Genomic DNA, 21,932 nt, shown 5'->3' with positions numbered 1-21,932 from the left:
TCCCTGGGTCAGAAAGATCCTCTGGAAAAGGAAATGAAAACCCACTCCATTATTCTTGCCTAAAAAATTCCGTGGACAGAGGAGCCTGGCAGGCTTCAGACCATAATGTCGCAAAGAGTCAAATGTGACTGAGCTCATGCATGCATGCACACACGCACGTGTGCGCGCACACATACACACACACGCACACTAGGATAAGACAAATAAATGTAAAGAGAAGTTCTAATATTTTTTCTGTCTCCTGATTATCATTTACCACATGGGGTAATTTGTACCACCAGTTTGGTAACCACAACCATCATTAGGTAGACTATAATTCAGCCATGAAAGTGCCTCAGTTTCATGACCAACAAATATAATAAAAGGATGAGGTTAAATGATATTTGATATCCCTTTTAACAGTAACATGCTATGTCCTTATAATCTCTGGAGAAATAATTATCATACTTGTCTCAGCAAAGAAATGGTTCACATTGTTCTTTTTTTCAGTTTAGAAATTTCTGTGAGGGTACAAGAATCCGATAGAACCTCCACAGAGCAGAGCATGTACAAGTGTAGATCCAGATGACAAGACAGATTTTCTAGGAGAGCGACTTCTGAGAAAAAAGGCCCAAATGGGTAATTTCCAATATAGACCTCCTTGTAAACTGTCCTTAGTTGCTGCCTAGAGCAGTCCAAAATCTGGTGTCAGCTCCTCCCTTCCTGGATCATGTCCAACAGTTTACCCAGTCATTCTGGCCATGTGTGTTGATGATCTGTGTCCAGGATGAACATGTAGAGAGCTATTCTGTCTATTAAACCTCATATGGCCATAAAGACCATCTCTGGAATCAGAAGAAGTTGCTGCAGCCAGGAAGAGACTCCTGACATTAAGCCCATCCTCATTCATCCTGTGTTGTCAATGTCCACAGTGCAAGGCTGAACGCTCCCTCCACCCAGCGCTTTGTTGTTTTTCAAGGACCAGATAAGGGCTAAGCTAGTTATTTTCATGGTCTTTGAGTGGCTACCAAAGAATATATAAGCAAGAATCTGAAACGAGGAGGAGAACAGAAATTTCTGAGGGGGAAAAAAATATGCCAAACCCTTGAGGTCCTCAGATCAATATAAGAGGAGAGGAAAGTACTAAGAGCTAAAATCTTTTATGTATTTTGTGAATATATTTCCTGCTGCAGTAAAGAGAGTTGAAATTCTTTTTAGCTTAACATATTGGAAGTCAGCGTATCTGTGACAGATCCTGTAACCAGAATTTCTGTTTGAAAGCAGAAATAGCTTAATCAAAACTTTCTGAGCTGCTCTCTCCAAATACTGGTTATTTCCTATTTGCCCTGAATTTCTCATGTTTGGTCAGAATTCAGTCTTATATTTGACTTTCTGCAACCAAGGTGTGTTTTAAATAAGAAAAGTCATTTTTAGACAATAAAAGTTCAACTATTTTCTGTTTGAATATTTTATATTTTTATTACATTTTGTTGAGTTTAAATTAAGGGCTTAGCTAAATATGGAATGTTAACATGCTTTAGGATTTTAAATGAGTTTAGGAAATTTCAGGTAGTTTTTATGAGGTAGTCCCTTCATTCTGCAGACTGTGGCATATTTTATTGCAATGAACAATTCTGAGTTTGCATAGTCTGTTTTAGTGAATAATATAATGAGTTTCCCAAAGGTCAGTAGTAATGTACATTAGGGAATATACATAAGGAAATGAGAAAAAGCAGTGGAGAAGACTAGTCCATGTATGGCCTACCAAGCATAACAGTAGATGCCATCTGCTTAGCCATTCGGCAGTTACTGATTAAACTCATGCCAGTCACTGGGCATGTGGGTAGGTCTGGAGAACTTAAAAATCCAGCCCTCACTCTCAAGAAGCCCTCTGTCTAGGTGAGGAGATGAAGTTCTGGCATTTCTAAGTCATGCTCCTGCCCCCAAATAGAATGTATACTCCTCAAGGGTAGACCTCAGTCCTTCTTTTTCTTTTTAATAGAAACAACACTGTGTGAATGCAACATAGTAATTTTTTAACATATGCCAAAAAAGCATGCATACCCTATTATTTAAGGTATTTTTGATTATATAAGCTTTCCCAGTGGCTCCGCAGGTAAAGAATCTGCCTGCAAAGCAGGAGACATAGGTGATGTGGGTTTGATTCCTCGGTCAGGAAGATTCCCTGGAGAAGAAAATGGCAACCCACTCCAGTATTCTTGCCTGAAAAATCCCTTGAACAGAGGAATTTAGGTGAGTGATTGAGGGCTGTAGTCCAAAGGGTCACAAAGAGTCGGACACGACTGAGCAACTAAGCACAAGCAATTATAAAAAGCACCTGATACATAGAAGGTATTTAATTAATTAGTGGTAGTAATCATAGTTTGCAATTTCTGAATTTATTGTGAGTCAATTATTTTAGATTATTGACTCATTTAATCTTCAAACGGAGAAGGCAATGGCACCCCACTCCAGTACTCTTGCCTGGAAAATCCCATGGATGGAGAAGCCTGGTAGGCTACAGTCCATGGGGTCGCTAAGAGTCGGACACGACTGAGCGACTTCACTTTCACTTTTCCCTTTCATGCACTGGAGAAGGAAATGGCAACCCAGTCCAGTATTCTTGCCTGGAGAATTTCCCTTTCATGCACTGGAGAAGGAAATGGCAACCCACTCCAGTGTTCTTGCCTGGAGAATTTCCCTTTCATGCACTGGAGAAGGAAATGGCAACCCACTCCAGTGTTCTTGCCTGGAGAATCCCAGGGATGGCGGACATGACTGAAGCGACTTAGCAACAGCAGCAGCAATCTTCAAAATAATTCTCTAAGATTAATACTATTTTTTATTCCCATTTATAGATAAAAGGCTTTCTAGAAAATTTAAGCAACTTACCCAAGGTTGTATGTTAAATCACTTCAGTTGTGTCTGACTCTTTGCGACCCTATGGATTGTAGCCCACCAGTCTCCTCTGTCCAAGAGATTCTCCAGGCAAAAATACCAGAGTAGGTTGCCATGCCCTCCTCCAGGGGATTTTCCAGACCCAGGGATCAAACCTACTTCTCTTACATCTCCTGCATTGGCAGGTGGGTTTTTTACCACTAGTGCTACCAGGGAAGCCCCGACCCATGATAGAACTGAAGTTGGAGACCCCTGCTTTCCTCAAAGTGTGTGCTTTTATCCCTGAGCTATACTGTAGAAGTCTTAATTTTCAAAGGAGTCTCTATACAACACAAGCTCTATGAAATGAGATCAAAGCATCTTTAATTATGTATGCCTCTGTGTCACAATACAAGTGTTTCTATTATTTCCTATCAGCAAAAGAATGTGAATTGACTTACTGTTGTTTGAAAGTATAAATCTTTTCAGCAGTACTTTTTGCCTTGATGTTAAAAATTTATAAAAAGTACTGTATTATATTTCTTAAAAATCTTTAAGGAAGTAGCTTAAAATAAAATTCTAATGGTCCACATGTTTAGCTTATTACCAGAAACATGCCACAGGCACATTGAAGGCACAAAGTTCCTTGCTGTTTTCTAGCATTTTTAAACTTTTTTTTAAGGTATCACAGTATAATGTTTTATGTTATTTTCATCCGAGTTCAAAATAATTGTTGTTTACTACATAATAAGAGTACATTGTAATGCTAGGAGCTACGCTGGTTCCAAAGATGACACCAAGGGTATCGCAGTTCTTCCAACACTTATACTATGGAATGTGCTTAACAGAAGAAAATGCAAGCAAAACATGAACAGCAGGTGACATTAAATAACCAAATCCCCACCAAGCTAATATGTCGGGGAAAACCTTGCACCACGTAAATGAGCGGTGACTTCACTCAAACTAAAGATCTGAATGCAGGACTGGAGACTTGGGTTTTGTCTGTTTTGTTTTTCCCTAGCATGTTTTTAAAAAAAAAAAGAAAGAAAGAAACAATTCACCTTGAAGCAGTTTGAAGCCCAAATGCCTCCTGGGTATGGTATCATTTAGGCATATGCTACTAAGCCTGTTCAATTTCCCAAAAAGAGAACTGGTATCAGAGAACATCTCATTTGAGGTTTACTAGGAAACATAATGCTGCCTCAGTGTTTTTGTATTTTTTCTTCTCCTTACTTTTCAAAAGGTTTTATGTAATAGTTTTGCTTTAGATTGCTTTCTGAAGCTTGCCGGAGGAAAAAAAAATACAGTTCAACTTTAGGATTTTTAATAGATGATGTGGTTGGAAATAACCTTTGACCTTATCTGAATTGATTCCTCTTTTCAAAAGTTGAGAAGAAAGAAAATTACCTTTTACCATATTTCTTGTTTGTCTTCATAATTCTATAACCTTTCTCAATTATAGGTCAGTATTTTAGCCAAGAATGGTGGATATGTAGAATCCACTTACCTTCAAATGCGGTATGATTTTATGATTCAGAGAGTCCAGTCATTTCCAATTTTTGTTTCTGATTAGATTTTCGAAACTCTGCTTTATTATGTAATGGTCCTTGTGTAATGATCTGTGTAAGATACAGTAAATTGCTAAAGGCCCATTCCCATTATTTCAACCTTCCATATTACAGAGGGAGTTTTTGTACTTATTTGAATATGTTTCTACCACAGCAATTTTCAAAATGACCTTTTTCTCATTTTTTTAATAATTTCTCCTATTGGTACATAGGCAGGAGCAACATTTTAATTAAATATACACTAACTACACTAGCATAATGCATGTCTGTTACAGAAACAAGAGTAATAGGGGATATTGTGAGATTCAACCTATCACCATTGTAAATAATTCAAATAATAAAGTTCCAAGTAGAGGAAACCAATAACCAGTATGCTACTACCACAGTATAATTTTCAAAGGAATTCTTTTTTTTTTTTTTTTGCTGCAGGCATATACATACCAGCAACATTTTCATAAAAAAATTAACTATACTTTACATTTCTGTTTGGAATAAATTTAAAATCTTTTGCTCTTAAGATTTTTTATAATTTTTTGCTCTCTTTAAAGCATATTTATAAAGAGGACATCTTAAAATACTCTTTTACTGTATATGCATAAACTATTTTTCCATAGATTTTAGGTATTTCTGCATGCGTGTGTGTTTGGTCATGTCCACATCTTTGCGAATCTGTGAACTGTAGCCCTCCAGGCTCCTCTGTCCATGGGATTTCCCAGGCAAGAATACTGGAGTAGGCTGCCATTTCCTTGTTCAGGCTAGGTATTTTTTATGGGCCCTAAAAGTTGCCAGTTATCTTTCTAAAATTGAAATGGTGCACCAGTGAAGACATGTTTGTGTTGGGTTTTTTTTTTTTCCCCAGAGAGGACTTGGAAAAATGGGCCTGAGTTTTAACTTCTGAAAGGAAAATATATTTCAAAAATGGAGATTTGGAATATGTCTTTACATTGTTTTTTTATTTCAAAAAATATACTTTGTTGGTGGGAACCTGCCTAGTAAAGAATATCTTAAGTCCCCAAATCTTCCCAGTCTTAGTTTACTATGATATACTTTGGCCCATCTGGATTTTTCTTTCCCTGCACTTGGAGCTCTGTGGGAAACAGTCCTTTCAAGGGATGCCAAGTCTAGATCTGGCTGTCAAAGAACTTTGAGATCTAGAGATGTTACCAGAGATCCTGCAGATTAAGCCTTCAGTTTCACTGGCTCTAGAAACACAGCTTTTTGAGCTGAAATATACTGTCACAAGCACTGAATTCAGGCTCTTTTTTTTTTTTTTTCTGTTAATGAGGAGGCAGAGAATTGCCCAAGCACAGAGCTTGTTAGTGACATTTCAGGAAACCAGGGCAGTTCATGTGACTCCTTCACTAATGCTCATTCCACTACTTACACACTGAAGCACGGTTGCCTAGAAAGTTTTAACTCAGTCTCAAGAAGTATGACTTTCAACTGTTAGGGCAAAAGATTTTCCAAACCATAAGCCACATCATCAGCAACCTTTTAACCTATAAGAGGGCTACACTTCCTATATTCCCCCATTTTGTCCACTCATTCAGCAATCTGACTGGTATCTTACTGAGGATGAACATTCTCCATTTTTATAGGTCCTTGACATTCTATGGAGACTTCCGTAAAATAAGATTGGAGAACTGTCTGAAGTATAGAGTTTTAAGAAATTGTTTATCTTAAAGTTAGAAAGGAAACCTTATGTTTCCATGCCCTAGTGATTTCCAAATTATAAATTAGCCTCAGAAAAAGTGTTTTCGGTCTGTATCTTATTCTTTCACCACCCTTATGTGCTTAGTCTTTCAGAGACCCTGTGGACTGTAGCCCGCCAGGCTCCTCTGTCCATGGGATTCTCCAGGCAAGAATATTGGAGTGGGTTGCCATTTCCTCCTCCAAGGGATCTTCCCAACCCAGGGATCAAACCCACATCTCCTGTGTCTCCTGCATTGCAGGAAGAGTCTTTACCTGATAAACCATCAAGGGGAATGTTCACCACTCTACCCCCGTTTTTTTTTTCAATGTACACTGATTTTCATTTGAGTTTTGATTGCTTTCCACTGAATTATAATTTTTGTATGTTAAAAAATATTGACTAAGAAAGTAGGTATAAGATTTTAAATGTTATTTACTTATAACCACTTCTTTCCTTTCTTTTTGCTTTCCTTCTTTTGCCTGAGCAGACACAACCTTTACATTGTATATCAGAAAACTACATTACCAAGGCTTTCAGTTTTAGTTTTATAAATCTGAATGTCTTCATATCTATAAATAATCATCATCACGAAAAGTAGGGATATACTGGGAGTCTGCTTCACCATCCACCTTCAACTTGAAATTACATATTTTCCACAAAGTCATGATGAATATTTAGAGAGAAGACAAAAATAAAATCATTTCACATTCCATTTACTACTGCACATTTTAGCCCTTGCTAAAATTTTGAGACAGTTTATTTTAAAAGGAAGTATGAATAACTAAATTCACTGTGCTTCTCTTTAGGAGATATTGAGCAGTGTTACAACATAAAAATGTGATTCCCTGCACAGCCCAAACATTCCTTGTTCAACAGCACTGTTCAGGGATATCTCAGTGTATTCCTATTGACTGTCTGCTCCTTGTTTGCCTAGTTTAATAAAAGGTTCACATTGTCTTCTTTGATTCAGAAACCTTCAGCACAATTGGAAAACTCATCAGACTCAACAAGAGCAGAACAGTCTGCTACGTGCCCCAGCTGAGCCTGGTGTTGATTCTAGGATGCTAAAAATTGTAGTGTCAATTGACAAGGAACCAATATAATCTGTGTAGAATAACCCGCCAGGTTTTAGATAATCAGTTCAGTTCAGTCGCTCAGTCGTGTCCAACTCTCTGCGACCCCATGAATTGCAGCACGCCAGGCCTCTCTGTCCATCACCAACTCCCGGAGTCCACCCAAACCCATGTTCATCGAGTCGGTTATGCCATCCAACCATCTCATCCTCTGTCGTCCCCTTCTCCTCCTGCCCCCAATCCTACCCAGCATTAGGGTCTTTTCCAATGAGTCAACCCTTCGCATGAGGTGGCCAAAGTATTGGAGCTTCAGCTTCAACATCAGACCTTCCAATTAACACCCAGGATTGATCTCTTTTAGGATGGATTGATTGGATCTCCTTGCAGTCCAAGGGACTCTCAAGAGTCTTCTCCAACACCACAGTTCAAAAGCATCAATTCTGCGGCGCTCAGCTTTCTTCACTGTCCAACTCTCACATCCATACATGACCACTGGAAAAACCATAGCCTTGACTAGATGGACTTTTGTTGGCAAAGTAATGTCTCTGCTTTTAAACATGCTATCTAGGTTGGCCATAACCTTCCTTCCAAGGAGTAAGCATCTTTTAATTTCATGGCTGCAGTCACCATCAGCAGTGATTCTGGAGCCCAAAAAAGTAAAGTCTGACACTGTTTCCACTGTTTCCCCATCTATTTCCCATGAAGTGATGGGACCAGATGCCATGATCTTAGTTTTCTGAATGTTGAGCTTTAAGCCAACTTTTTCAATCTCCTCTTTCACTTTCATCAAGAGGCTCTTTAGTTCTTCTTCACTTTCTGCCATAAGGGTGGTGTCATCTGCATATCTGAGGTTATTGATATTTCTCCCGGCAATCTTGATTCCAGCTTATGTTTCTTCCAGCCCAGCGTTTCTCATGATGTACTCTGCATATAAGTTAAATAAGCAGGGTGACAATATAGATAGACAGTTTAGATAATAACTTCTGACAAAATCTAATTCCTTCTACCTCTGCACAGAAGTTATCACTGCAGTCATTTTCATATTTTTTCACTTTATTTTAATTTTCTTCTTACACTTTAAAATAAGGGTATAACCTTGCATAATTCTTCTCCAAAGGATGGCAGCCTACAACTATCATAAAACCATACTATTAACAAAATTCTCTCTAGTGATTATCACCCCTTCATATCCTAAAACAAATCTCATTTAGTCTTTTAGACAATGTCGCACTCCATATGCTGCTGGCTGCCTGTCAGTCGTTGAGTAGGGAACCAGAAATGCCTATAAAACAAAACTTCCCACAAAAGACATGTTTATGAAGATAAAGGTTAATATACAGCTTTCATAGATCACATATATTACAATTGAAGCTCACTCTTTGATTTGACAAGGCATTGTTTTAGATGCCTAGAGCTCATGGAAAAAAGAAATAGTTCCTGCTCTTGAACTTGGCTTGCCCAACTCAGAGAGCGCAAGTGTTTTGTGGCCAGAAGAGAAGCAGGACAGTGCCAGAGGTGAGGACTGAGAACCTGGGTCATAGTGAGCCGCTGCAGAATTCCAGAGATGGAAGGAGTGTGATCACAGTTTCACATCAGCAGGATTGCTTCGGGTGCACTGCAGGAGTTATTGAGGGAGTTGGAGGGGAGACAGAAAGACTAATTAAAGTGGCTGTTGCAGTGATCAAAATGAAAAATAAATCATTTGAAAAGAGGATTAAAAATGGGCTGTATTTAAACTATATGAAGTTGGTGTAATCAACATCTAAGTTAGTTTTGAGTGCCAGGAAAGACAGAAGCCCAGAGGACACACTGATCTCTGACTTAAATCACTGGAAAAAGAATGCTACCCTTTTCAGAGGACAGAATTGCCAAAGTTAGGAATGAGGTTAGTTTTGAACAACAGCAAAAAAAAAAAAAATCATGTCACCTGTATTACAACTTTATGAAGTGGTATATCCCGAGACGGTAGATGTAGAAATCTTGAGAAAAAGCTGAACTGAAGCTACAGGAATGAAAGTCATCAGCAGGTGGGTGAGAGTGAAAGCATGGAGTGTGTAAATGTCTATGAGAAGCTCAAGAGTTAATTCTAGGGGATGAGTCTGGAACGCAGGACAAGACTCAGGACAGATTTTTTTCTACCACCGTCATGATTCAGAGGCTACCAAGGTGATAATATTGGTCCAGTCTTCAGGAAATTACTAGCTATGTGAATCTGACAAAACCTGTTCATCAGTTAGAGCTTCAGTTTTCTTACCTACAAAATATGTATAACCACACTCACATAGAAGGTAGGCTATGTTAAAATACCTAGCCCAGAAATTGACATATAATAAGCTCTCAAAGTTTCATATGTTGCTTGAATCAGAAACCAGAAAGCTCATAGAAAATTTAACTCATGGTCACTCCAGCCCCAAAATTGCTCCTCCTCCTTTGTTTCCTTGACCAAGCCAAAACCCTAGAAGTCAATCTTCTCTTCTCCCTCTACTTCCCTATCTAATCTCACCCCAGTCCTACATTCCTGTCAAATTAATCTACTGCTTGTACCCCACGGCCTCTGCTTCAACTAAGGCTACCCTGACTTCTTGCCTGGATCACTGCAAGCCTCCTTCCCGGCCTTCCCTGTCCTCCCATTCTTCACAGTGCAGTCCAGTTTGTCCAGTGCCTTTGTCAAAAGGCGAATCTAATGCCATCTACTTGCCAAAACCCTTCTCCCCTTTGCATAAAGTCTGTGTTTATAACATGCAAAATCATTCATGATCTCAAGAAACATAGTTTTTACTTAACCTTTCAGCCTCAAATCTCACCATTCTTCTCTTTGAAGAATCTGGTCCAGTTACAGAAATCTACTTTAATTCCCTAATTAGATCACATCTCCTCTCTTAGACCCATCTAATCTAATGGACCCTGCTACCTTCTACATTCAGTTCACCTCCTCTGAGAAGCCTCCCAAAGGCTCAGATAGGTACTCTTCTGACAAGTTTCTAGGACTCCCTGTTCTACATCGCATGTTCCATATGCAGACTCCTTGGTCACCTTCATTAGATTATACATTTCCTAAAGACAGAGATGTCTCTTACTCATTATGCTATCCCTTATACATGGTATGTTTAATAGTACATTTTAAGTGATGAATATTTATCTCTTTGGATAAATAAAAAGTCTATTAGAAATATGTTGTATCTTTTAACCATTTTGTGAATCATATTGCTCAAGTCTCCTCTAGCTCCCTTCTAATTCAAAATTTTTAGGTATTTAGTGTTTGCCAGTTGAACTTCTCTATGTTTACGTTCCTTGTCTGTAAACTGGGGATAAAAATAGTACCTACCACATAATGTTACTGTGAGGATTAAAAGAGTTGACACATGTAAATCATTTAGAAATGGCACCTGGAAGTAATCAAGAGCTCTCAATAATTGTTAGTAATTATTATTGTCACTGTTGTTGTTATTAGCATTTCCTGTAAGGTGGGACCTTCATGATTGACATCTGTCATGAACCAGGGCTCAGGACAAATTTCACAAAGTCACAAGTTAAAGAACAGGGAAAACTTTAAACCTAGAGGTCAGCAAGGAGAAATGTCATGAGTCCCCAAGTCTCCCAGTATCCCCACGGAAAGGCATGGTGGGACTAGACGCTTGCTGAACACATTGTGGATAAAGGTTCCAGGTGAAGGACCCCACTTTCTTGTCACTGTCTCTTCCTACAGGACACTCACAAGAGCAACTTTGTCAAAAGAGAATAGACAGCTTGCTTGGCAGTAGGCAATCTGGATTCGGGTGTCAACTGTTTACAGGAGTTGTCAGGAAAAGTCAGCTCTCCAGCAGCTAAGATTGTTTGGGTCATGGGAAACAGTAAAGCTTCTGGACAGGAGGAAAAAGCCACCAGTCTTTACAGGAATCTGTCTTCGGGTCCAGTGCCTTTGTCTTAGAGACGAACACGGCCCAGTCTCACTTGGCTCATTGTCCAGCCAAACCAGAGAGAAATCAGGAGATCATTTTGAACAATACTGCTTGATGTCCTAATTTTTTATTAATATTTCTTTCTGAGGCACTTCAAATGCTGACCTGCTTCTGCTTTGAATCCCTCTTGGGTAGTTGAAACTGCAGATTTTGTAAGAGTAAGCTCCTATATATCAAGACAAACCCCAAAATTTCCTCTAATAGCTTTTGTTTTGGTCAATAACATTTATTAATGCATCAAGTACCATAATTAGGGATAAATATACAAAATATAGAGATGAAATTCCTGCTTTCAAGTATATTTCACCTGAGAGGAAGCAGGTGAAAAATTATAATACAGTGTAATAGATGCAATAATAGACTTGTGTACAGGACTCAGAAGCATTCAGAAACTACTCTGTTCAGCCAGAGATTACATTTTGCAAACTCTGAAGTAAATATGTTTTTGATTTATCCTTATTATAAAACTTAGGATTGGATTTGAAGTCCATTTAGCAGATATACGACAAAAGATAAAATGGTAATCATCACTTCTAAAACTGATATAAAACAATTGATATAAAACAGGAGAGGAAGACATTTTCATGAGAATTGAAAAGCATTCCTGGGGAATAGCTAGAGGAAAAGTTTGGAAGCTGTAAGGAACTAAGTTCAAATTTCAGCTCTGCTGCCTATGCTGTGTGAATTTAGGCAAGTTTCCTAACTTCTCTGAGTCTAAATTTCCTCATTTAAGAATAGGGATAATAATAACTACCATATTGAATTATTTTAAGCAGTAAATGAAAAAAATATGCAAAGCATTTAGCACATGATGCTTAATAAAGGCAGCTAATTTTTTTCTCAGACTATAACTTCACTTGTCATCTATTCTATGCACTTATAATTAGGTAATTCTGAAATTACCTAGAGAGGTCTCCTGGGGTGGGATTTTAAAGTCTTTCTATAATTGAATTCTACCCTATTTTTCTTAGTTACTTTTTAAAGATATATTTTTATACATATCCTGTTTTACTAAAATGTGTTGCAAAATGTGTTAAAATTCAGGCCTAGTCAGTAGCAAAAATAGTCAGAAAACAGATAAGAAAAAGCATCATATTTAATAATAGAATATAAAATAAACAGAAAAAAAGCTAGTATTCTGATAGGTTAATGTGTTCTGGTCATAAAGACACTGATGGGATTATGAAAAATTCCCTATTACTAAAAAGCTAAGCTTAGCAGTTAATAGGAAGTTCCTGCAGCCTATTATTGCTTCTTTTTACAGACTACTTCCAGCATAAATTATTGCTATCTTAGAGTCATGTCAAATGGTGTCACATAATAAAGAAAATGAGTTTTTTTTTTAATTATAGAAAGTGAAAACGCATAGAGGGTGCTACAATAAAGAGAGCACTGATAACAATATTTACATTTGCATTTTTGTATTTTTGTTGTTGCCATGGGGAAGAGGTGAAATTGCTTCTCTTTAAATATCAGTCTGTCCCTCAATTTTCCCACATCAAAAATACAGAAAATAAACCCTTTCTTTTGCTTTCCCCCCAGAGATAATGTAAGAATAGTTACATGAATACTTTTGAACTCTTCATTTAGAAATAAACTACATAAATTCCAGGTCAATTTTACGGCATGATTAGGAAATTCCCATTGGGTTATATATTAAACAGATAAATAGTAAATATCTTACCTTGTCTTGTATGTGCTTTCTTAAGTACCAAAAAATTAAAATAAAATTACTGTCATCTTGCTGTTACTCTTAACTTTGGCTTCTTACAGAGATTCCTTTCCCTAGAGCTGCATTGTCCCATATATTAACTGCTTGCCCCTGTGGCTATTTAAAATGTACGGTCAATTAATTAAAATTAACTGGAAGTAAAATTCAGCTCCTCAGTCTTAGTAGCCACATTTCAAGTGCTCAATAGCCATGTGACCACTTGCTACCACATTGCACAGAGGGAGTATTTCTGTCATCATGGAAAGTTCTGTTAGAGAGTGCTAGCCCAGAGGATACTCAGCCTAAATCTCCTGTTGCTCTGTGGTCTTAAACTGAACACTGATAGCATTTCAAAGATTAAATGACCTTAGAAATTCTGGAAGGACTTCATGATCATGTCAGTGTGAGACTAGGGGAAAGCCGGAAGTAAGTGAAGAGGAATTAAATGGCAAATAAAGAAGAAAGAACGAAGGATGGCTGCAAAAAGAATATGCACTGACATTATTATAAAAGAATAAAAAGTGATTCAGGAATTCAGCAGAAGTACAATTTTACTTAAAACATTTGTCACATATGGTTTTTACTAAATGCATCCATGTTAGGCTGACTTTCTGATGTCCTAATTGGGTTTTGAGACATTCCAGCTAAATCACACAAAAACTATTTCTGGACATTGTGATGAAATTTTACCTCTCATCTCTATACCACAAGTTTAAAAAACATATTTTTCCTCTCAAGAGGAGTCAGCAGATGCTATGAAGATACTTGTAATTCTTGTTCACAATTTTTGTATTTATCCTTGTCTAGACTACATGCACTCACAAGTAGTTTTCATGCTTACCAATGTTTTGGTTTCCACTTCCTGTATAAAAGAAATTCTAACTTAGCGTATGTATTGTTTGTCCCCAGAAGTAAAAGGATAACCTATGTATGTTTGCATTTAGGTCATCCTGTCCATTGAAGAAGGTTACAGACTACCGGCTCCCATGGGCTGTCCGGCATCTCTACACCAGCTGATGCTCCACTGCTGGCAGAAGGAGAGAAATCACAGACCAAAATTTACTGACATTGTCAGCTTCCTTGACAAACTGATCCGCAATCCCAGTGCCCTTCACACCCTGGTAGAGGACATCCTTGTGTAAGACGCATAATGTTGATTTTTCCCCTTGACAATCATGATTTCTTTCAGGCTGCAGACAAGACTAACAGGTAAAGAGGAGAAGGTTTGCCTTGATAACTGTCTTGGTTGTCGACCTTTTAGGATATTTTGTGCAAGGTCATATTTATCAGCTGAAAAAGCAATTTATTAACATTTTTTAAAAAATGATTTTTTCCACAAGAAAGCAGGTTCCCCCTTTCTGTTTCTCCATATCTAATCTTTATGAATCCCTTTTAAAATATTTTTTCCTGTGTGGGTCTATAGTATTTATAATTCCTTTCTTGATTTACTGATTTTTCCTTATAAGTAGAATGTGTGTGTGCGTGTGTGTGTGTGTGTGTGTGCAGCCCCTTTAATTTTCTTGTCCATTCAGTATTCTGTCCCTCTATTTGAAATGGCAAGCAAGATAGGGGCAAGTTGTGAATCAGCCGGGAGCAAGGATGTTTCCTGCTGATATGATCACATCCAGCTGTTGTTACTTTCCGTTGCTAAAACCAGAAAAAGACAGATGACAAGACAAGAAAGTGAAGGAGTTCATCTCCCATTTTATAAAAGTCAGTAGAGTTGAGAAGATCTACTCACTTCTCTCTGAAAAGCAATTATAAGAGGGCAAGTAGAAGGGAAAAAAAAAAAAAGGCACAACACTACCATCTATGTCTGAACATACTACATTTAAAACACTATCAAGTTGAAAATACATTTCTTAATTTAGTCCAAATTGGACTTAAACATAACCAAAGCACGTTCAAGGTTTACTTTCCTGACTCAGGAGATGGCCAATAGGCTATGCAGATGTTCAGCTTTAGGTCAGAAGTTCAAGTCAATGCCGGTTTGAGTGACAATAAGGCCAAAGGCTCTTCAAGGACTCCTCAAAACAAGCCTCAGTTCACAGCAGAGCACAGAAGAGTTCACCTCTAAATCATTAATTGGCAGCCTCAGTAAAGTGAAGCCAAGCATGAAATAGCTAGAGATTAAACTATTACTCTAGCCCTCTTCCCTCAAGCAGTCCAGCACAGGAAGCTGGAGTGGTGAGGGTAGGGTGGGGGTGCCACTTTGGATTTTATCATAAAAGCAATGGGCAGCCCTTGAAGGATTTTAAGCATGAGAACAGCTTGATCACATTTGCATTTCTGAAACATCACTCCAGGGCTGATTTAAACCAAAAGTGTAAGACAAGGAGCGAGACTGGAAACAAGGACTGTCAAATGTTTGCAGCAAGCCAAACTAGGAAAGGTCAGGGCAAAGAAATAGGAAGAATGTCACCCTCTGGAACACCAAGAGTTAAGAAATGACCTGGAGAAAAGTATGCAAAGGAGACGGAGAAAAAACAATCAGACAGGTAGTGAGGAGAGTAGGAAGGAGCAGTACAGTAAAAGCCAGAAAGGGAAACAGTTCCGAGGAGTTGAATGTCCCAGGCTCCACAAAGCACCAGTAAGATAAAAATTAAGTTGGTCCATTGGATTTAACAACTATGCATTTAGGAATTCACGGGTGGCCTTTGCAAGTGCATTTTCAGTAACATTGTGTAAGACAGACGCAGTGGGGGAGGAATGAACCTGAGGTCAGAGAGAAGAGTAATACAAAGTACCACATCCAGTACTGGTTTCTCAAAAAATCTGTCTCTGAAGAGAAAGAGAAGTAGTTGGAGAAAGTGTTTCTTGGGCTTTGTTTTTATATGTTTTATTGAAGAGACAAGTATGCTTTAATATTGGGGAGAAAGCACTACCAGGGTGTGGACTGAGTCTGAAATGATTTAATCTGGGCATCTTGTGGTACAGGGTGAATGGACTCCACAGCCAGTGCGCGCCAGCGGAGCTCTCTGACTGTTCTATGACTGTAGAAGCAGGCAGGTAAGAGCTTTCTTTTTGAAGAAAAGCAGATAAAAAAAGAATTCTTCCCTGCTTTTTCAAGATAATAAACGTTAATAATATTTGGAAAATAATGATAAAGAATCTAAAATGAGAAGATACCAAAAAGTACAAATGATCCAGAGGTAAAGTCCATGTGAGGGCTGGTATCTGAGGGGTAGGCATTGTGGCTTAATGAGATGTTTGCAGTAAAGCTGGAGAAAGGCAAGCTCCATGATGGCACATCACAGGCGGGCCTGGAGCTGGGCTTTATAGAAAGTTAGCAGTTTTAATTGCATTCTAAACTCTAATCTTTGGGGGTCCAATTGGAAGTCTTTCTGACTGATTTGCTCTCGTTGTTTCTGACAAAGACATATATGCTACAGATTTTGCTCTCAGTATTCTTTTGTTGGAAAACAAAAGGAACCAGAGTTATATGGGTATCATTCCTGAACCTGTATCAGCATTCTTGTTTTCAAAGCAGCCTGAGTGAGTTACCAATTTCTATCCCCTCACTCCCAATGCCATCCACCCACCCTGATCCTAGAGCACTGAGACTGCTTGGGGAGAAGAGATGGGGTAGGTTGAAGGACGGCAGTGTTAGCAACAGGATGCCTGGTTTGTTTTATGCTTACAAAGCTGTGACATTGCCCCTCCAACCCAAAACTTCCAAAGCCTGGTCTCCCTTCACCGAGTGATGTTGGACTAAGGAAATGTGATAGAGCATAGAATTGCAGTCTGTCCTCCCCATGTACCTCTCAAACAGGTGAAGGAGTCTAAGAGTATAATCCACAGCAGCTCCTATTAAACTCTCCTGTATCTCCTTTTCTCTAGGATCCCTCAGCTTCCAAGTTTCTCTCACATGCCTGCACTGACATAACTCTCTCACCCACTAGGTCCCCATGGTTTTTATTCCACTCTAATTGCTTTTTTTCTCAAGAATTCGCCCAAGAAGCTTTTATCTGTTCTCTTGACAGTGTAGTAATAGGGGGGAAAAATGAAGGTGATGAAAAGGGAGGAGAAAGGCTGAAACCCACAGCTTAATAATTTTATATGAGTGATACTGAAAATTTCATAAACCTTAATTTTTCTTTCAAAAGACAGAATACTCAATAGAAAAAATCACTGGTCAGAGAAGGCTTTTATTATTTGAAACAGCCACTCCAAATAATGCTGACTTTCTTATGCCTGACACACCCCCATGGGAGTATTCAGAACTCGGTGAAATCCCCAGTCTTCTTGCTTTCTCTCCTACTCAAGAAAGTATATCGATATATAGGTGAATGTAGTGATATTATAAGTATAGACTTAAATCCAATTGATTGTAAAAAATAATTTGAGAAAGTACCTTAGTAATATAAGCAGTCATCCTTTCATGAATGAATTTCAAGATACCTTCACTTTCATTCACGGTACAATGATATCTTATAACTTCTTTTCAAAGAAGTATCTGTAGCTGTCACATGATTCCCAGCCCCTGGGAGAAAGACCCAGCTTGAGGCCAAGGTTCCGTAGAGAATGGCAACAGGAGCAGCGCCTGGCCATGCCCCTTGAAACATCTCTATTCCCTTTCCCCTGGCCCTCAGGATCAATCTTAGAGTTACTCTCAACCCCAAGCAAGCATATTACCATGGAATCCAGAATTACATCTGGGGCCCAATAGTTTAATAGTACAAAGTGGCTGTCACTCCCCACCCCACCCACATTGTCCCACACACTCACTCTCCAGCCTCTTCAAGCCCTAGCCCTGCTTCCCCTATACACCAGAACCTACTGAGTGCGCTAGGTCAGCTGGCCAGTGCCATTTTGGACAATGCTGCGGTGCAATAGGAAAATAGCTCTTTCTTCCCGTCCCTCCTCCAGATCACCAGAATGTCACTGATAATTTTACAGATTATGGGCTCCTTGAAAGCATCAGCTATAAGGTAGCATTCAGAAAAAGGCAGCATTTGACCAGATGGACCAGTCCATGACAGAAATCATATTCCACCCAAGGCAGAAAGGAATATTCTCATTACCTGCTAGGCCATAGTTAAGGATTTTATAATATTTAAGTTCTTAGGAACTGCAACCACCACTTGCCTGAGTACATATAAGTCAACTGTTGAACTTTCAAGCACTTGATTTCCAGTGATGTATGAACCATGAAGGTAGGGAAAAGCTCAAATCAATATCATCTCCTTTAGAGAACTTCAAGTAAACATTATAATACTAAACAGTACTACCTTCCTCCTTCTGATTAATAAAGCACCTATAATGCTGTCTTCTGAGGGCAATAACTTTCAACAATTTGATATAAATGCTTCCATTCATTTTTTAAAACATCTTGCTAAGTGCTGCCTAGGCTGTCCATAATTCCCACTTATTAAACTGTTTATAAACCAAGTAATGGACAACTTGTTCTGTTTAATTTTTATAACTAGTACTTTTAATGTTGTTTCTCATGACAGAGAAATCACAGGCTGGCCAAAACCAATGTAATTGAGTGATAAGCAAAGCTTTTTGAATGAAATACAGACTATTAAATATTAATCAGGAAGTGTGAAACTTCCACCCATTAGAAAATTCAACTCACATGAACTGTTGCCACAATATGATAATAATACTGATGCTAATATCAATACTAACACTGATAGAAATTACTATCATCATTATCAACAATAATTATTACTACTGTTTATTGAGAACCTACTATGAGTCAGTCATTGTACTAGGCACGTTTATCTGTCATGTCATTTAGTCCTATTATCTCCATCCTTCATGTGAGAAATCAGAGACTCAAAAGAGGCTAAATTTCCCAAGGGTACACAGCAAATTTGGAAAACTCAGCAGTGGCCATAGGACTGGAAAAGGTCAGTTTTCATTCCAGTCCCAAAGAAAGGCAATGCCAAAGAATGTTCAAACCACTACACAATTGCATTCATTTCACATGCTAGCAAACTAGTGCTCAAAATTCTACAAGCTAGGATTCAACAGTACATGAACCGAGAATTTCCAGATGTTCAAGCTGGTTTTAGAAAAGGCAGAGGAACCAGAGATCAAATTACCAACATTTGTTGGATCATAGTAAAAGCAAGAGAATTCCAGAAATTCTCATTTCTGGAATGGAAATGAGAAGTCAGTGCTTCATTGACTACACTAAAGCCTTTGACTGTGTGGATTAAAACAAATTGTGGAAAATTCTTAAAGAGATGGGAATACCAGACCGTCTAACCTGCTTCCTGAGAAACCTGTATGCAGGTCAAGAAGCAACAGTTAGAACCAGACATGGAACAACAGATGGGTTCCAAATTGGGAGAGGAGTATGTCAAGGCTGTATATTGTCACCCTTCTTATTTGACCTATACACAGAGTACATCATGCAAAATGCTGGGCTGGATGAAGCACAAGCTGGAATGAAGCTTGCCAGGAGAAATATCAATAACCTCAGATATGCAGATGACACCACCCTTATGGCAGAAAGCAAAGAGGAACTAAGAGCCTCTTGATGAAGGTGAAAGGGGAGAGTGAAAAAGCTGTCTTAAAACTTAACATTCAAAAAACTAAGACCATGACAAATAGCTGGGGAAAAAATGAAAACAGTGACGGACTTTATTTTCTTGGGCTCCAAAATCACTGTAGATGGTGACTGCAGCCATGAATTTAAAAGATGCTTGCTCCTTGGAAGAAAAGCTATGACAAACCTAGACAGCTTATTAAAAAGCAGAGCAAAGATATTACTTTGCCAACAAAGATCCATATAGTCAAAGTTATGGTTTTTCCAGTAGTCATGTATGGATGCAAGAGTTGGGCCATAAAGAAGGCTGAGTGCCAAAGAATTGATGCTTTAGAACTGCAATGTTAGAGAAGGCTCTTGAGAGTCCCTTGGACTGCCAGGAGATTAAACCAGTCAATCCTAAAGGAAATCAACCCTGAATATTCATTGGAAGGACTGATGCTGAAGCTGAAGCTCCAGTACTTGGGCCACCTGATGCAAAGACCTGACTCATTGGAAAAGAACCTGATGCTGGGAAAGATTGAAGGCAGGAGAAGGGGATGACAGAGGATGAGATAGGTGGATGGCATCATGGACCCATTGGAGATGAGTTTGAGCAAGCTCCAGGAGTTGGTGATGGACAGGAAAGCCTGGCATGCTGCAGTCCATGGGGTCGCAAAGAGTCGAACACAACTGAGTGACTGAACAACAGCAACACACAGCAGGTAATTATTGAATCAGGAATTTGAGTGAGATCTACCAACTACAAAGCCTGTTCTTTCCACTACAGAATATACAGTCATCCAAAATTGTAAGATTTTTTTCAGTACTTCAGTTTCAGAAATATGACTATTGGAAAACAAGATACATTTTTGCATCTCCAGATAAATTTTATCTGGATTTCTCAGACTTCATAGATGAAGGGTATAAAAGTTCCAAAAAGAATTTGTAGCAGTGCACAACCTGTTATTTTATGTTCTGCTAAGCAAATACAAGGATATAGAATATAAATATACCCTCATTCATGGAAATAAGAAGGAAACATATCGTCTATATATTCCTTCAACATCCTCTTGCAGTGCTCAGTCACTTGAAGAACATTACTTGAAAAAAGAAAATAGTAACTACAACAAAATAAAGAAATGAAGAAAATGTAGCAGCAACATAGTTCCAGAATTACATCCTCAGGCATTTTTGTAGATTGAATTTTTCCAGTGTTGGCAAATATCTGCTCTGTTTCTTTTCCTTGTTATGGCAAACATTAGTTTCTCACAGAGCCCAGATGCTACCTCTGTATCCTTTTTAAGACCACATTTTGATTACCACTGGCAATGAATTGTTGTTGACATATGAAATGAGATCTATTTCTGTCCCTCTGTGTGTACTTAGTTGCTCAGTCGTGTCTAACTCTTTGTGACCCCATGGACTGTAGCCTGCCAGGCTCCTCTGTCCACAGGATTTTCCAGGCAAGAATACTGGAGTGGGTGGCCATTTCCTTCTCCAAAGGATCTTCCCAACCCAGGAATCGAACCTGAGTCTCCTGTGTCTCCTGCATTGCATACCAATTCTTTACCCACTGAGCCATCAGTTAAGTACAGTTCAGTTGCTCAGTTCTGTCCGACTCTTTGCGACCTCATGAACCGCAGCACGCCAGGCCTCCCTGTCCATCATCAACTCCCGGAGTCTACCCAAACCCATGTCCATCGAGTTGGTGATGCCATCCAACCATCTCATCCTCTGTCGTCCTCTTCTCCTCCTGGCCCCAATCCTACCCAGCATCAGGGTCTTTTCCGATGAGTCAACTCTTTGCATGAAGTGGCCAAAGTATTGGAGTTTCAGCTTCAACATCAGTCCTTCCAATGAACACCCAGGATTGATCTCTTTTAGGATGGATTGATTGGATCTCCTTGCAGTTCAAGGGACTCTCAAGAGTCTTCTCCAACACCACAGTTCAAAAGCATCAATTCTGCAGCGCTCAGCGTTCTTCACCATCCAACTCTCACATCCATACATGACCACGGGAAAAACCATAGCCTTGACTAGACGTACTTTTGTTGGCAAAGTAATGTCTCTGCTTTTCAATATGCTATCTAGGTTGGCTATAACCTTCCTTCCAAGGAGTAAGCGTCTTTTAATTTCATGGCTGCAGTCACCATCAGCAGAGATTTTGGAGCCCAAAAAAAATAAAGTCTGACACTGTTTCCCCATCTATTTCCTATGAAGTGATAGGACCAGATGCCATGATCTTAGTTTTCTGAACGTTGAGCTTTAAGCCAACATTTTCACTCTCCTCTTTCACTTTCATCAAGAGGCTCTTTAGTTCTTCTTCAGTTTCTGCCAAAAGGGTGGTGTCATCCGCATATCTGAGGTTATTGATCTTTCTCCCGGAAATCTTGATTCCAGCTTGTGTTTCTTCCAGCCCAGCGTTTCTCATGATGTACTCTGCATATAAGTTAAATAAGCAGGGTGACAATATACAGCCTTGACGTACTCCTTTTCCTATTTGGAACCAGTCTGTTGTTCCATGTCCAGTTCTAACTGTTGCTTCCTGACCTGCATACAGGTTTCTCAAGAAACAGGTCAGATGGTCT

General features: G+C 38.9%; 1 protein-coding gene across 2 annotated transcripts in view; it reads left to right on the top strand.

Annotated features, from left to right (window-relative positions):
• EPHA6 (EPH receptor A6) overlaps positions 1–21,932 on the top strand; it is a 946,574-nt gene that overhangs the window by 899,951 nt on the left and 24,691 nt on the right. The window contains exons 17-18 of one of the 2 annotated variants that reach the window (XM_081572572.1): positions 13,805–13,998; positions 15,798–15,869. In XM_081572572.1, coding sequence (XP_081428698.1) covers positions 13,805–13,998; positions 15,798–15,869 — 266 coding nt within the window. The remainder of the gene's footprint in view (positions 1–13,804; positions 13,999–15,797; positions 15,870–21,932) is intronic. The other variant, XM_081572573.1, reaches the window with a different exon arrangement.

Source organism: Giraffa tippelskirchi, chromosome 2, assembly GCF_054371585.1.
Source record: "Giraffa tippelskirchi isolate mGirTip1 chromosome 2, T2T-mGirTip1v1.2.pri, whole genome shotgun sequence".
Classification (NCBI taxonomy): domain Eukaryota; kingdom Metazoa; phylum Chordata; class Mammalia; order Artiodactyla; family Giraffidae; genus Giraffa; species Giraffa tippelskirchi.
Note: the sequence above shows the minus strand (reverse complement) of the source record. Positions and strands in the feature narration are given on the sequence as shown.